This window comes from Camelina sativa, chromosome 19, assembly GCF_000633955.1.
Source record: "Camelina sativa cultivar DH55 chromosome 19, Cs, whole genome shotgun sequence".
Taxonomy (NCBI): Eukaryota; Viridiplantae; Streptophyta; class Magnoliopsida; order Brassicales; family Brassicaceae; genus Camelina; species Camelina sativa.
Window position 1 is genome coordinate 16,034,900 of NC_025703.1, and position 18,008 is coordinate 16,052,907.

Sequence of the window (18,008 nt, forward strand, 5' to 3'; positions counted from 1 at the left end):
GTGTTTCAGGGGCTGCTAAATAAACTTTCTGATATGGGAGTCAAGTTTGAGGATGAGATTCACGGTTTGTGGCTTCTTGGTACATTACCAGATTCTTGGGAAGTGTTTAGGATGTCTCTTTGTAACTCCGCGTCGAATGGTGCTATTTCGATGGATGTAGTGAAGAACAGTGTCTTGAATGTTCCTCGCGTTCAGATGTGTTGGTTACGGAGTCAAGGGGGAGGAGTACATTTAGAGAGCCCAAGAATGATAAGAACAGGAGCAGGAGCAAATCTAATAAATTTGCAAATATGGAGTGTCACTACTGTCACAAGAAAGGACACTTGAAGAAAGATTGCTGGAAGTTGAAAAGAGATAATAAGCAGCAAGGGAAGCAAGAAGAAGTAGATCAAGTGACAATCACTAACGATCAGTTTCTCATTCTTCTTGAGAATGATGCCATTAATGTATGCCAAGAAACCAGTTGGGTGGTTGATAGTGGAGCTACTACTCATGCTACATCCCAACGGGATTTGTATTCTACCTATACTTCGGGTAGTTATGGTTCTGTGAAGATGGGGAATGATGGTTTGGCTCAGGTTGTTAGCATTGGTGATATTTGCTTGGAGACTAGTCTTGGGACTAGACTTGTGCTTAAGGATGTTAAGCATGTCCCAGATCTTCGGATGAATTTGATATCTACGGGAAGACTTGATGATGAAGGTTTCTACAGTTTACATGGTGGTGGTAAATGGAAGCTTTCACGTGGTTCTATGGTTGTGGCTCGAGGTGAGAAGCTTTCATCTTTCTATTTGATGCAGGCTAAGGTCTCCAAAGATAGTGTTAACGCTTTAGAGGATGATGCCATGGAGTTATGGCATAAGAGACTCGGTTACATAAATGAGAAAGGATTGTCGGTGTTGTCTAAGAAGGAGGTTATTCCAACTATCTCCGGTTCTCACTTGAAGAAGTGTGCGCATTGTTTGCGGGGTAAACAACACAGAGTCTCTTTCAAGTCTTCTGCGCCTTCTAGAAAATCTCAGGTACTTGATTTGGTGCATTCAGATGTATGTGGTCCAATGAAGACAAAATCTCTTGGTGGTGCATCATATTTTGTAACTTTCATTGATGATCATTCAAGGAAGTTGTGGGTTTTTACTATGAAGACGAAAGATCAGGTTCTGGGATATTTTAAGCATTTTGTGGCATTGGTAGAGAGACAGACGGGAAAGAAGTTGAAGTGTATTCCCAGTGATAATGGTGGAGAGTATTCTGGACCATTTGATGCTTATTGCAAAGAACATGGTATTAGGCATCAGTTCACGCCACCTAAGACTCCACAGTTGAATGGGTTGGCTGAAAGAATGAACAGGACGATTGTCGAGAGGGTTAGATGTTTGATTTCACAATCAGGTTTGGCACAGACTTTCTGGGGTGAGGTTTTGAGCTCAGTTGTTCACGTGTTGAATTTATCACCAAGTGCTCCATTGGAGGGTGATATTCCATAAAGGTTTTGGACTGGTAAGGATGTTTCTTATGGTCATTTGAGAGTCTTTGGGTGTAAGGCATTTGTTCATATTCCCAAAGATGAGAGGTCGAAGCTTGAGATGAAATCGCGACAATGTGTGTTTATTGGTTATGGTCAGGATGAGTTTGGGTACCGATTTTATGATCCCGTTGAGAAGAAGCCACTAGGAGCAGAGATGTTGTGTCCATGGAAGATCAAACAATAAGGGACATTGACAAGTCCGGAAAACCAGCTCAGAGTAATGAGAGTTTGATTGATTTAGAGGTTATTCCTTCTACATCGGTCCACGGTCAGGTTGAGGGTGAGGTTCATGTTGATACGCCTAGTGTAGATGCTCCCACACATGATGATGGTACTGGTGATCATGGTGACAATCATGGTGAGACACCAACTACCGAGACTCCACCAACTACCGAGAATCCACCAACTACCGAGAATCCACCTATTGTTAGAAGATCTGAGAGAGATCTTATACCGTCGACTAGGTATAATCCTGGTGAGTATGTGTTACTTACTGATGGGGGAGAACCTGAAAGCTATAGTGAAGCTTTGGAGGATGAACACAAGGATAAATGGCATGATTCCATGGGTGATGAGATAGATTCTTTTGAAGAGAACCATACTTTTGAGTTGGTGAAGTTGCCTAAGGGTAAAAAGGTGTTGCTTAATAAGTGGGTGTATAAGATTAAGCATGATGAGACCAGTTTGTCACCTCGATACAATGCTACGTTGGTTGTGAAAGGATACGGCCAAAAGAAAGGTACAGCCAAAAGAAAGGAGTTGATTTTGATGAAATATTTTCTCCTGTTGTGAAGATGTCATCCATTTGGGTTGTATTTGGATTGGCAGTGAGTCTTGATCTAGAGGTTGAGCAAATGGATGTAAAAACTGCTTTTTTCATGGTGATTTGGAGGAAGAGATTTACATGGTACAACCGGAATGCTTTGTGAAAAAGGGTGAAGAGGATTTAGTTTGCCGTTTGAAGAAAAGCCTTTATGGATTGAAGCAAGCACCGAGACAGTGGTACATGAAGTTCAAGTCTGTTATGGGGGAGCATGGTTATAAAGACACTACTTCTGATCATTGTGTGTTTGTGCAGAGGTTTGGTGATGATGATTTTATCATCTTGTTGTTGTATGTTGATGACATGTTTATTGTGGGCAAGAACTTGAGCAGAATTGAGGAGTTGAAGAAGCAGCTTAGCAAGTCCTTTGCCATGAAAGATTTGGGTCCAGCAAAACAGATTCTTGGTATGAGAATTGTTAGAGACAGAGGTGAGAGACTGATTCACTTGTCTCAAGAGAAGTACATTGAGATAGTACTTAAAAGGTTTCACATGGATAAGTCTAAAGATGTTGTTACTCCTCTTCCTATAGACTTTAGATTGAGCAAACGACAGAGTCCAAAAACAAAGTTGGAGAAGGAAGATGTGGCAAAGGTTCCATATGCTTCTGTAGTTGGTAGTTTGATGTATGACATGGTTTGTACAAGACCAGATATAGCTCACGCTGTTGGTGTTGTTAGTCGTTTTGTCTCCAATCCTGGAAGAAAACACTGGAATACTGTGAAGTGGATTTTGAAATATCTTCGAGGGACTTCTGATTTGAAACTTACTTTTGGAGGTAATAATGCATTGCTTGTTAGTTTTACTGATTCTGATTTATCAGGAGATGTTGATTCTAGTAAGTCTACTTCGGGTTACTTGGTAACATTTGCGGTTGGAGCTGTTTCATGGCTTCCTTTGATCACACAAAGCTTGGAAGCGAGGGGTAGGTAAATTACCGATGACCCCAGTATTCGCCTATACCTTTGATTAAGAAAAAAAAAAGAAGAAGTGAGAAAAGGGATAGGAAATGAATCATATGAAGAAAGTTTTGGCTTGAAGAGAGTCTGCAAACCTCTGATCGATTTTCCCTTGGTAAGATTTCACTTTTTATTATTGCTTTAATTTATGTAAAGAGATGACAATGAAGATTCTGGAGACTCTAAAGAATTGTGGGATCAAGGAGCGTTGATGATTCCCATGGTGGATTACAAATGGAAGTTCCTAATGTCAAGGCGAAGAAGAGTACAAAGAAAGTATCCCCAAAGATAAGTGAATTCCCATCATTTTTCAAAACCTCTTTTCCATGATTTATTCTGATTATTTGGTTGAGGACAAGCAAAGTCTAAGTCTGGGGGAGTTGATAACATCATTATTTTACCCATTTTAGCTATAGTTTTAGTATGCATTTAGGAAAAGTTTAGTATGATTTCAAGGCTTTAATGTCTATTATCAAGTATTTTAGGTTTCAAGAAGGTTTGACAGGTTTTATAGCAAAAAGAACCAAAAGACAAGGAAAATACGTTTTAGGAAAGATTCAGAGCTTTACAGTACGGGCAACGTTTTAAAAACTTCCAGAACTCCCATTTCAACGTACTTGGTGTCTATGCTAAGCTGAGAAAGTCATATTTCTCCTCAAAGTGGAATCAAGTCAATCCATTCACTCATTAGTAAGTTATGCCCGATTTACCGAGACGTGTTATAAACCGACGTAAGGAGAACCATCAAGCCAATGGGCTTTTATTGAAGGCCTGACCAGCGACCACCACGGCGGCCCAGTCCAAGTCTTCACCACGTTCTAGAACAATCTTACGCTGCTCCTTGTCCTGCATTCAAGAAGAAAAGACGTTTCTACCCTTACAAAACCCTATACCTAGACAAAACCCTATAAATACTCTTCTAAGCCCTAGAGTTTAGTGTGTGCCTTTAAAGTGCCTTCACCTGCCTCCAAAGAGATCACGACCAGAAGAGAAGCAGCCACGACCAGAGCCCTCTCTCGTCCATCTCTTGAAGCCTTGAAGTTCACCAAACTCTTCTCTATTCTATTTGTTTTGTTCTTTGTTTCAACAGGAAGACGATCCTACACTTTCTTTGACAATCATTAAAGTAATATCTAAAACCCTTTTCTCTATTTATTCTTTTATGTTTATGAGTTTATTAAACCTTGCTTTGATGAATCCCTTAAACATGCTAGAGTAGTTTTCTAGTTGGGTGTAAAGGGATAATCAAAGGGGGGAGATGATCTTAGTTTAGGTGGCAATTTTTAGGGTTTGTTAGATTTATATCTTGTTTGTTACATACTTTAATTCTAAGTCTTTGCTTAATGCTTTAAGTTAGCCTCATGAACTAACTATGATCTAAAGTGTGTGTGCTTTGCCAAAAGCTTGCATGTGTGCTTGACCTAGCTTAGATTTGTGAGGAGTCATAGGAAGCACATACCCCTTACCTTTGAAATTTCATGGATTAGAATCGAACCTATTTTAAATGCTTTGATCAATGCGTCGTTGCCTGCGACAGTTGAGTAACGGAGTGTAGAGATCTTAGATGGTTAGATTGTGAACTATAAGTTAACGGTTCATTCGTGTTTCCTAGTCCGAGTTTTAGATAAACAAACTAACCCTAAACTTTCCTAGATAGATGGATCATCGATCCCCTGCGATTTCCCTTGATGCCCAATGCTTGTTTTATTATTTTTACTTGCTTTTATTTACATTATTTGCTTACAACAACCGTGACACTAAAACCCCCATTTTTATTGAGTCCTAGCCTTACATCTCTTCCGACGGATTCTCTAAACAACAACTCTCTCTCTGTGGGATCGATCCTTAAATACTACTACCGATTAGCTGTGCACTTTCAGCCGTCGTGTGGTCTTTTAAGGTAAAAGATTTTGAAGTGAAAAACCACACACATCATTTATACTCACATCCTAGGCATTGCATGCTCCCTACTCCTCCACTCTTAGGTCACAACCTTCGAGCCATACCGATCTCTCTCTCAGACCAGCGTCTTCGAGTTATACCATCTCACTCTTGGGCCACAATCTTCAAGATCTCGGTATCGGGGAAACTACTCATCCCCTCAGGGGAACATCATCCCCTCTGGCACTCTCGGAGCCCTCAGTCCCTCAAGCTATCGGTATTCAGAGGAATCACCATCCCCTCAGGAGCAACCCGCCCGACCATGACCACGACCACGTCCCCGTCCACGACCCACAACTCAAGCATCTTTAATCACTGCACTTCCAAGAACAGAGGCTAACAAGCAATCTTAACATAACATACAAATACAAAAACCAAAACTCACCGTGGAATCACACTGTAGGCTCGAAGAGGATGTTCTAGGACTCCATGCCACACACAATTGACTAACTCACATAATCATTCAAGACATGCAATCCTAAACATTTACAGCACAAAGCCTAGTGAACCCAAACCTAGAACCGTAAGGGCTCTGATACCAAACTGAAACGACCTGACCCGTTTTTTTTTAATTAATAAATAAGTAATAAATAATAGTAATAATAATAATAATAAATAAGTGGTCCCATACCCATTAGCCACCTATCCACAACCATAACCAACAGCGGAAAACAAATACTAATATCCAATAAATATCCAATAATCATAACATAGATAATATCCAAAATTCAATCAACATAAAACATAGAACCAGTAACCTAGCAATGTTTCTAATGACCCAACTCTAGCAACCTAGCAACGCCAGACAATAACCAATCGAGTCACTAGAACATCCTCCTCTTCATTGCCTTGATTCCACGATCACACTTTGCCTTTACCTGCACCACAAACACAAATTGCAATGCATGAGTATTTTATAAACACTCAGTAAGGCAATCCTCCCATCAACTGGGCTATACACACAATCAATAGAGACATCTCTAACCATCAACCAACAATCAACAATCAACAATAACAAACCAGGACTCTGCATCGACCGACACCAAACATGCATCGACTGACACCAGTTGTGGTTGCATCGACCTATGCAAGATATGCATCGACCTATGCAAGATATGCATCGACCGATGCAAGGTTTACTTGCATCGACTGACACAAGATATGCATCGACCGACGCATGCTCGACATAGCACGAAAACCCTAGGTCTTACGCGCCGTCCTCACACTTGCATCAACCGACGCACAAAGTGCATCGACCGATGTACCTGCCGAGCATCGTTTTTCCCCAAAGTTTCTTGCCGGATCTTTGTTCCTACAACCACAAAACTCGATCCCAAGCCACAAGAAAGCTTCCTAACATCCCAAATAACAATTTAACAAGCCAAACAACACATAACAAGCCAAACAACACATAACAAGCAGATCAGAGAAATCTCCAGCTTAGATAAGCCATGGTCTTGCACTAACCTTTGCCAAGAAGTTTCTGAACCTTAAACAAGCAAGAACACGCTCCTATAAAGCTCCTACAACGATCTCAGCTACAGATCTCTACAGGAAATGCTTCCAAACACCAGAAATCACCAAGAACACTCAAGAACACTTAGGGAACTTTTTCTCTCTTTTCTTTTTTTCTCAAGAGCGGCTAAACACGCCTAATGAGACAAAAACTCAAGTTAAGGGTTTTCCTAACCCAAAACGCAGTGTTTAACTTAAACTCGTCTACAGAAAACCAACCTTGCATCGGTCGATGCACTTCGGTTCGCGGATGTTACATTATATATGATTTTTTTTCCTTTCGACAAATGTGTTTGTTTTGAACGAGTGAGGAGAGAAGATGAGGTGAAGCTGGTATATATAGAGCCAAATGTGGCAAATATTAAGCGACTAACCAAAATCAGTCGCATTATACAAGTATACCAACCCCCACCAACCCCAAAACAAAATAAATGTGATTTTTTATACCGACTACTCTACGACTCTGTTATGACCCGTCAGAAAGGTCGCGTAGTAGTAGCCAAATGACGACTACTATACGATTACCGTTACGACACGCCGGAAATGTCGCTTAGTAGTCGCCTAATTGGTAACTCATATGCGTCTACAACTTTAGTCGTAAATGAGTGCCAATATAACGACAATGCTACGACTGCATATATAATTCTATATAATAGTCGTACGTTAGTCGTTAAAATGCGACTATAGTTACGACTATTTGTTGTTGTCGCAATTTAGTGACTACGTTACGTTCGATTATATTTAGTCGTAATTGTGTTGTATCTTAGTGACTAAATAGTCGCTAAATTTAGCGACTGCAGAGTAGTCGTAAAATGTAGTCGGGAGTTGTCCGTTTTCTTGTAGTGAGAGAGGCTTTCTGGGGTGTAGGATTCGTCATCGGTTGATCGGATTTCTCCTGTTTAAGAGGTGAATGCATGACCATGGATGATTTAAACTTGAGAATTCTATGTTTTGAGTGTTCTTTGACTTGTTTGATTGATTCTCTGCTTTCTCGTGGTTGTTTCATGTTCCCAATGGTATTTTGTGGCTTACGGGTGAGACTCGGCCACATTGGAGACATTTGGACTTGGAGATTTGCGCTAGAGATCGCATGAAAACGATGCTAGGCCTATGTGTCTATCGACATCAACCTTTTCAGTGTCGACCGACACCCTGATACTTGCTTTTCTTGGTTTGATTGTTTTGTTTGTTGGTTGTTGAACATTGGATTCTCAATTTCTTGTGTGTATAGCCTAGTAGCTGGGAGGATTGCCTCACTGAGTGTATATGACAATACTCATGTATCTCAATTGTTGTTTGTGGTGCAGGTAAAGGTAAAATGTGATCGTTGAATCAAGGCAATGAAAAAGAGGATGTTCTAGAGACTCTCTTGTTTTTTCTATGCTACTGTTAGGTTTCTAGAGTAGAATTTAAGTGGTCTAGAAAGATTGTTTAGGTTGCTATTTCATTGTTCTGTGACTTGGTTATGTTATTGGCATTGTTGGATAGATGTTATTGGTTTATTCGTTATTATTTCTATTGGAGTTTCTGGTTTAATGTTGTTGATTATTTCGACTGTTGTATTGATTGGGGTTATGATGTTAGTGAGTATGAGATCACTAATTTAATATTATATTAAAAACAAAAAAAATGGTCAAGACGTTTCAACATCCATATGAAAAAGTAACATTTTCCCTAAACCAAACGACAAACTTCATTTAAAAAATTACTTTCATAAGGTGAAACTGGTAGAGAAAGCTCTTAATGCACCATCCGCATATAAACTATATATTATATGTTATAAAATCATTCTATTTGTAGAAGAACATCATCAGGAGACCCAAAATACTTAAAAAAAAATCATTGGGATAGGTTGTAATCAACAAAAAATAAATAAATCAACAAGACAACATATAAATTCTTCAATAAAATTACTCATGAATGGTTCTTCCCTAATTATTTTTGAAATTTAAAGGAAAACAGGTAAAAATATATACTTTAACATACCTTTGAATCTATATTGAAGTCCAACATAGTTGAATTTTTAAGTTCTTTATCACAAACAACGTCCAAGCTTGAAAAACTATTTAACATTAACTTGAACTGAGTGAACAACAAGTTCTTTAAGGGCTCCCTCGGTATCATAGACCGAGAAATGAAGTATTAGGAGGCTATCAAGCTTGAGCTGCATAAAAATGCTTGATATTCCAAATTAAGCAAGAGAGAGATGAAAATAACATGTAGGAAAATACATTTGAAGTAAAACAATCATGTAAGACGAAAACATTAAATGAGAGAGTGGTTAAGTTACCATTCCAAAAAATAAAAGGAGGGTGTGTGATTATATATACCATATAGAAACAAAGAAACTTATCAAGAGAACTTAGAATATAAAAACCACACAGATCAGTTGCTAACATTGCTGACTTTGGTCTTCTACAAATGTAGGTTTAGGAAAAACTTTGTAAGCAAAAGATAAATTAACCTAATGAATGGCAGTGTCATACTTTTAATTAGAAGCTCTCTGCACGAGGCCATCAATCAATCGTTAGCTACCAAGTAAATAGTTTTAACTTAACGTAATAAGCAATGCAAGTGAGAAGAAAATAATTGCTCAAAATATAAATATTGGCTAAGCTTTACAAATCAAAACAAAATTCTTAACAACACTCTGAAAAATTTAAAGCAAAATATAAGAAGGTACCTTGGAAACTGTTCAAAAAAACAGTTTATTTGGACTATTGAGACGGGAGGAAAAGAGGGATATATACGGGAGCCGGTTTGTTAGCTTCACAGATGGAGGCAGAGTGCTACAGTGTGAAAGAGCGAAGTAGCTGGTAATAGAGGAGCTTCCGTTTAAAAATATTAATTGAGCAATGAATTTGGGTGAAAATAATATAGAAAGAGAGTCACTTGCAGTAAATAATACAATGTCAGATTTCCCCTTTCAAGAAAATTAGAAGTAATTTTAAAAACCTTAATTTCTTATTTTGCTTTGAACAAAAAAAAATTTGTTTTTGGCCGTATGGAAAATCTTATTTTTTATTTGTGGTTGATGTTTTCCTTGATAAAGAAAATCAAAGATGTTTTGCTCATATATATATATACTAAATTAGGACCGTGCTAGAGCACGAGTTAAAATTCTTTTTGTTTATATGATTGTTTTTAAAAGTTTATTTGGATAAAACATTATGCAATAAAATCATATGCTAAATATAATGGCTTGAAAAAAACACATATTTTGTAAGTTCTATGCTGTTAATTTTTTAGTTTTATGTATGAGAAACGGTCATGTTTGTTGTTTGTTTTTATTTTAATTTTTGAACATGTTTAGTGAAAGTTTTTTAATATGATCCGTGTTTACTGTTTATGTAAGATTTTATTTTCAACTGCACCATAAGATCTCTAAAATCACGATGAAGTGTGATAAATTGCCAATATTTTATTCTTTTTTACGCCTAGCAGTATATTTTTATTCCTAACTGTATATATTTTGTAAATTGTATAAATCATTGGAATATTCTCTTTAAGAGGATTTTTTGGAATATTCTTAAGTGTATTCATATAGCCCATGACTTGACCAATTAATCTGTAACCTTTTTTTTGTAACCAACCTATATATAATCTATAACATATTTTGTAACCAACTTATAAAAATTATATAGTCTACAAAAAAAAGTTGTTTACTTCCGTTTTATTATATAGGGGATATATTATATGTAAAGATATAATCTAATTTAATGAATAAGAGTGTATTTGGTTTTGATATTTTTTAATATAAGATAATATAACTAAATTAGAAAAATATAATATATACTTATGAGTTTGATAATTAGAAGACATATGTCAAGTTGATAGAGAGTGTCACTTATCAACTCCTCAAAATATGAATCTGGGAGAACTTTATTTTATTATGTAAGATATAAGATATTTTTTTATCTAAGATATTATCACTAAATTAGAAAAAAAATAATATATAATAATGAGTTTGAAGGAAAAAAACACATATAAATAGATAATGCCAATTGTCAACTCTTCAAAACATGAATACGAGAGAATCTTATTTTATTATATAAGATATACGAATAAATTTAGCAACCAACCAATATGAGACACTACAAGAAAACAGGCCAACGACCAATGTAAGAATAGTCCTTTAATAGTCGTTAAATGGAAGAATGAGACTATTTAGCGACTAAATACTATAGTAGCTAATAATTAGTCGCTAAACCATATTGTAACAACCCGTCCCGTGGAACCCACTAGCCCCCGCTAGTTTGCCCCATAGACCCAAAGCTGGCCCTGCAGGGCATCGATCCTAACCCCTCATCGTGGTAAATAGAAATATTCATCCAAATCCACAGTAGGTATTGGTGCGCCAAGTGTTCCTCGAACCCTAGTCCCCACCCTTTAACAACCTTTCCACAGGACAAGCTGTCACCAATTGAGGTGCAGATCAATTGGTGACAGCTTGTCCTGTGGGAAGGTTGTTAAAGGGTGGGGACCAGGGTTCGAGGAACGCCTGGCGCACCAATAACCTACTGGTGGATTTGGATATCCACAGTGATGGGTTAGGATCGATGCCCTGCAGGGCCAGCTTGGGGTCCATTGGGACGCCTAGCGGGGGCCTAGCAGGGTCCGCGGACGGTCTGTTCGGGCAGCTAGCGGGGTCTACGGGACGGGTTGTTACACATATAATCATTAAATAGTCGTTATTTAGCGACTATATTACGATGATATACTGTTGTCGTTACATTCTCGTCACTTAGTCGTTATTTAGTCACAAAGATTGGCGATAAATTCACAACAATTTTATGATTATATAAGCATCAGTCGTGTAATAGTCGCAAAATCTAACGAAAAATTTACGATGGATTGACATGAATAAAACTTGCAATACTTCAGTCTTAAATTAGTAAGACCAAGCCATAGCCCTTTTTCTAACCCAGTGCTATTAGTCAAGAAGAAAGATAAAAGTTGGAGATTTTGTGTTGACTATAGGGCACTTAACAGGGTTACGGTACCGGACAAGTTTCCAATCCCCATAATAGATCAGTTGCTGGACGAGTTAAACGGAGCAACAATGTTCTCTAAATTGGATCTACGAGCCGGTTACCATCAAATAAGGATGCGTGAAAAAGATATAGAGGAAACAGCATTTAGAACACATGATGGACATTATGAATTTCTGGTCATGCCTTTTGGTCTGACGAACGCTCCAGCAACATTCCAGGTGCTGATGAATGGATTGTTTAGACCTTACCTACGAAAATTCATTTTTGTTTTCTTCGATGATATTTTGGTCTACTCAACAAACGTTAAGGAGCATAGTGAACATCTGATGATTGTGATGAAAGTCTTACAAGATAATCAGTTGTTTGCAAATGAGAAGAAATGTCTGTTTGGCCAGAACCAGATTGAATATCTATGTCATATTATCACCAATGAAGGCGTTTCAACTGATCCAGTTAAAACTAAGGCGGTGACAGAGTGGTTAACCCTTAAATCAGTGAAGGAATTACGGGGATTTCTTGGTTTGACTGGCTACTATAGACGGTTCATAAAAGGGTATGGAGTGTTGGCACATCCCTTGACGGAATTGTTACGCAAAGATAAGTTCGAATGGAGTAATGAAGCTTAGGTTGCCTTTGATCACTTAAAAAAGGCCATGTCCACAGCACCGGTGCTAACATTACCAGACTTTGAGAAAACATTTTGTGTAGAAGCTGATGCTTCAGGGTATGGGTTGGAAGCAGTGTTAATGCAAAACAAAAGACCCATAGCTTACTTCAGCCATGGGTTAACTCCAAAAGAACAGTTGAAACCAGTTTATGAAAGAGAACTAATGGCAATAGTTCTTTCAATACAAAAATGGAAACATTACTTGATGGGAAGGAAGTTTGTGGTTCATACTGATCAGAAGAGTTTAAAATTTTTACTGGAGCAGAGAGAGGTGACAATGGATTATCATAAGTGGTTAACGAAGCTGCTTCACTATGATTTTGAGATATTGTACAAACCAGGAATTGATAATAAGGCAGCGGATGGATTGTCAAGAATGGTACAACCTCTTGGTACACTGTCTTGTCAGTGGTTAATGGCGTTGACAGTTCCAACACCTTTACAATTACAAGACTTATATATGGAGATTGATAATGACGAGAAGATTCAGGAGCTTTTAAAGGCGTGTCAATCAACACCACAAGAAAAATATAGTTATGAGATCAGAGAGGATTGCTTGTTGTTTAAGAACCGCTTAGTCATACCCAAATCTTCCCAATTTATTTCCTTTGATATTAGAAGAATATCATAGCAGCTTGATGGGGGGGGGGCACTCTGGAGTGTTGAAGACCATGAAACGGGTTAACCAGTCTTTTCACTGGGAAGGAATACTCAAGGATATACAGAAATTTGTGGCTGAGTGTGAAGTGTGTCAGAGACACAAATATTCTACCTTGTCTCCCGCTGGTCTTTTACAGCCTCTACCACTACCAACTCAGATTTGGGAAAATGTTTCTCTGGATTTTGTTGAAGGACTACCCACATCTTAAGGTAAGAACGTGATATTAGTTGTGATTGACAGACTGAGCAAGTATGGGCACTTCTTGGGACTTAACCACCCGTTCACTGCTCCTGAAGTGGCGAGTAAATTCATCGCAGAGATAGTCCGACTTCATGGGTTTCCAGCTTCAATAGTTTCTGATCGTGGCAGTACTTTCATGAGTGCTTTTTGGAAAGAATGTTTTCGTTTAGCTGGAACCAAACTGAAGTATAGCACCGCATTTCATCCTCAAACGGATGGGCAAACTGAAGTTTTAAACCGTTGCTTGGAAATGTATTGGAAACTGCGTCCTTATAGGCAGAACTCTGTCACTAAACGCATATGCCAGAAACTTTAAGCCAAGTACTTTGGGCCGTATGAAGTCATGGAGCGTGTGGGGAAGGTCGCTTATAGGCTGCAATTGCCAGAGGGTTCAAAAATCCACCCAGTGTTTCATGTTTCTTAGGTTAAAAAAGTATTAGGAGAGCATCATCATGTGATACCTCTTCCTGTCGATTTTAATGCTTCTGATGAGCTGGTCATTATGCCTGAGGAGGTGTTAGATACTCGTTATAACACAGAGGGGAAGTTAGAAGTGTTGGTGCATTGGCAAGGCCTTCCAAATTTCCCACATTAGCGCTTGAGGACAAGCTTCGTGTTGAAAGGGAGGTATTGATAAGCCGTATAATACCTATGTTAGACGTGCAGCACGTGCGACCGAAGCTTGAAGAGAGGAACACGTGTTCAATTAGCCATATAAATACTCTGTGTTTGTTATTTTGGAGAAGGCATGTGATTTGTGAGTGTGTAAACAGAGTCATATGGACTACTGTGGAGTAAGAGTGATGTTCTGGTTACAGTTACAGATTGTAACAGAACCGATATAGAAAAGAGGAATCAATTCATAGTTCTTTTCTTATCAGAGTGATTCACTCTATCTCAATTCACTAGGTGAGGTGGAAAAAGAAAAGCTCAATTAAAATTAGTTTAAACGTTTTATCAAGCACCTTTGGATACAAGATATTCAGATCGTATAAATAAAAGAAATTTTGCGCGAATTGCTTCAATTCTAGTGTTCTCCTAAATTAAGCAATTATAATAGTCCCAACATAATTTAGCATCAATATATGGCCATTAAAAATTGCCATATTTGCTTTCTATTATGTTTTTTTTTTTTTTTTAATTGTTTACTCGGAAAGAAACCATTGCGAGAGAAAGTGGAAGTCTAGGCCTTGAACTCATTATGGAAACCTCAGGTGGTAAACTATTTGGATCAAAAACTTGATTATAATTCCATCTAAAATGTAGTATCGCAGCCAGGTCCACCATGTATCACGTAAATTATTGAACTACTAACAAAAATTAAATCAAACTTAATTACTCCGTTTTCAAGAAAAACAAAAGATAGTAGATTTGATATTTATCACAAAGGCATATATCATAAACCAAATTAAATTACCAACATATATATAACACAAAACAGAGAGCACAATGAAGTGCAAAAAAAAATCAAATATTAATTTACACTCACGAGTTATTCATGTGATACAACGAAATCCCGGATGAGGAAAAAAAAAGAGGTATAGAAAGCATTGAAGTCATTGAATGTATATAGATCAAGCTTTGATCTCAAACCTTGAATACTTAATGGATCCAATGGAGATATCGATTTCAATGAGGTTATCTTCTTCCATGAAATCGTTGAATAGATCAAAAAGCCTGAAATCTTGGACTTTGTTGTTTTGGAGATAGAGATGATTCTTATTACTGGTGTAGTGGTGACCAACGTAATGACCACTCGGTAAAGACAGCTCTATGAGGCTCTCATCATTGGGGATTGCGTTGTCTTCATTCTCACCATTGGTGGTTTCGGGATTTTCCTCCGATTTTGGTGTTATATCTTCAGTGACAACATAGTCTCGATCTTGATGTTGTTCTTGACTATGTTTTGATGATTGGAATGGGGGAGGAGGAAGTGAGACTGGGAAGAAGAAAGAGGAGAAGAACAAAGCGGCACAAGTAAGGATGAGATGCAAGAAACGAAGTCCAAGGATGTGAAGAAGCGGAGGGGCGAAGAGAGAGAGCCATGAAAAAGGTCTCTTCAACAAAATTGAAGCCAAACTCATTAAGCAGTACTCTTCTTCTCTTTTCTTCTCAAGATTCATTTCCAAGTACTCTCAAATAATATTAGATAGAGGAAACCCTAAAAAGGAAAGAAAAAAACCCTATAAGTGGGTTGATGTAAGAACTTAAGCACGTACTAGGCTTTGGATTCTTAATCAGAAAAGGCTCTGTATCTATATTTAGGAATAACATCAAAATGGAAAGGCTATTAATAGTAATACCGCCCGGCTATTAGTAGTAAAACCGCTCTAGGTAAATGCAGGATTGATTATATTAACGCAAACACAAAACCAGAAACCAGTCCATTGTTTGTTTTGCTTCGGGATTTGAGGAGCAACAGCTCCGACCTGCACTCACAACTCCCGATTCTCCAATATTTCGGAGTTACCGACTAATTATATAATTTCGAATAGTTTTACTCTCATGTGGTACTAATAGGCATAGTTTCTAACTAAATAAATAAAATGCATCTAACTTGTGAACTTTTTAAATAAAATTTGTCATGATCAGGATAATCAACCCACATTCAAACGTTTGTTACAGAAACCTTAGAGTGCTATTTGTTCCACATAAGAATATAAGATTATAATGAGATGGCCTAAATAACTTTTGGACAATTTATCTTCATTGTAGTACTCTTAAATATATATAGACTTTAAATTGCCCATTAATTTACTTATCAAAATTAGTAGATGTGTGCCCTGTGTAATATATCCAACAAATAAAAAACCAGAATAATTTGAGCATCTGAAATTGATTCTCTTGGAGTATTCAAAGGCCAAAAGCCTTGAGCTTTGAACTTGTGTACATTGTCCAAGGCATAGAAAGTTGGTAAGCCATGTGCCACCATCTGGCGTCATCTCACTTACTTCTAAACTATAAACTTTTGAGATATAGTAAAACCAAAGATAATGCGTCCACAATATAATCCTTATTAATATTTGTTTGTTTACTTCTTAACATTTAAGTGTGTTGAAATTATTCGCTACTTTGTTTTGATCCGTTAATTTATTTGGTTAAAATTGTGGAATTATGTAATCTCTTATAGAGGATTAATAATCTAATAAACAGTCGCCGATTCTTGAAGAGTTGATATCTAACTTTGGTAAATTTTCTTGAATTACTTTGAAACTCACAAAATAGCAAATTGGGCTCAAGATCACAAATAATTTATCACATTGATGTTTTAGGATGTACTGTTCATAACAAACGGACTTATGATTAATTATGGTCGTCAACCAATGGAGCTAGCGAGTCTCGTGTACAATGTAGAGTTAAGTTTGCCCCAATGGTCAGAACTAGCGTTGTTATGCAGATAAAAACCTCGAAGTCAATATTTTTCGTAATTTATCTTCTATCTTCAAATATATAGGTCAATTTTGTAAAATCAGAAATAGTACATTATAACCCGTTATTATTATCCGGTAAATTTGTAAACTGTACTATATATCAAACTAGGTTATATCCGGCGAATGCACAGATTCTTATATATAAAAAAACTTATATTAATTAATTTAATTTTATTTAATAACCATAAAAAGCAAACAAATCTAAATCTAAATGGCTTTAGGAAATTTATATTTTAATATATACCTAATTTAAATATAATCACACATACAGATCTCTTAATTTTCTTTGTTTTTTATTGTTTAACTTTGATAATAATTTTCATTAGTTTTTCTGAAGATTTGAGGTTTAAAATAATGATAAAATGAAAATTAACTATAATATTCAAATATTAATTTAATTTGTTCATATATGCTAACACATAACCTAAAGTATTAAATGAGAGAAACAAAATTATTCTCTATAAAATCATATGAAGTGCAAGCAAAACTTTAAAGTACAATTCCCAAAGATTAATTTTACTTTTAAGTCTCTTTTTATATTGTCCTCATTTTAATTTATATTGGTAGATTTAGTTAAAATTGTTTTATCTTTGTAGTAAAATTTAGATAGAAAATAGAATATTATATTATTTTTTATATAGAGAAATCCTTTTGAAGTACATATTTGAATTAAATAAATATAGCTCAATGATCTTTATGTAATTATATGTTTAAAAATGTATTACAATTTTGTTAGAGGTAAGAGTGAGTTAAGAAAAACTGATTTGATATTTCATAATTATATTACAAAATTTTCTTTCCTTAGAAGTTAGAACATTAAATATTTTTAAGAATCAAATAAATATATATATATATATATATGAATATGTAAGAAATAATCTAACATCTAAAGTAAAGAAATAAGTAAATAAAAGCAAGAAGAAATAAAATGGAGAACAATGAAAAATATATTATTAAACTCTTACAATATTATCTTTATTGATGCAAGAACATTAAAAACAAAGAAACAAAGAAAATATTTAGGATTTGAGATATGGTGGAGGAGGATGTAAGAATGATTATTTAGAGGATAAGAAGTGATGGAAGTTACATTTTTCAAAAAATAAATTAGAGGAGTTATAATTATAATTGCTAGAGTATTTAACTGAAAGTGAATGGAGAAAACAAATAGTCAATTCATAGTTTATGTAATTTCAGTTACAATTTAGTACGAAAGTGTATATTTAAACTATAAATTATTGTATATGAT

At 36.4% G+C, this 18,008-nt stretch overlaps 2 protein-coding genes across 2 annotated transcripts; one reads left to right on the forward strand and one right to left on the reverse strand.

Moving 5' to 3' along the window:
- On the forward strand, nucleotides 12,705-13,644 carry LOC104767874. Its single transcript, XM_010491840.1, has 2 exons — nucleotides 12,705-12,985; nucleotides 13,329-13,644. The coding sequence occupies exons 1-2, from the start codon at nucleotides 12,705-12,707 to the stop codon at nucleotides 13,642-13,644; spliced, it is 597 nt and encodes a 198-aa protein (XP_010490142.1).
- LOC104766487 lies at nucleotides 14,903-15,568 on the reverse strand. Its single transcript, XM_019241223.1, has one exon. It carries the CDS (start codon nucleotides 15,449-15,451, stop codon nucleotides 14,903-14,905), a length of 549 nt encoding a protein of 182 aa, XP_019096768.1. The 5' UTR covers nucleotides 15,452-15,568.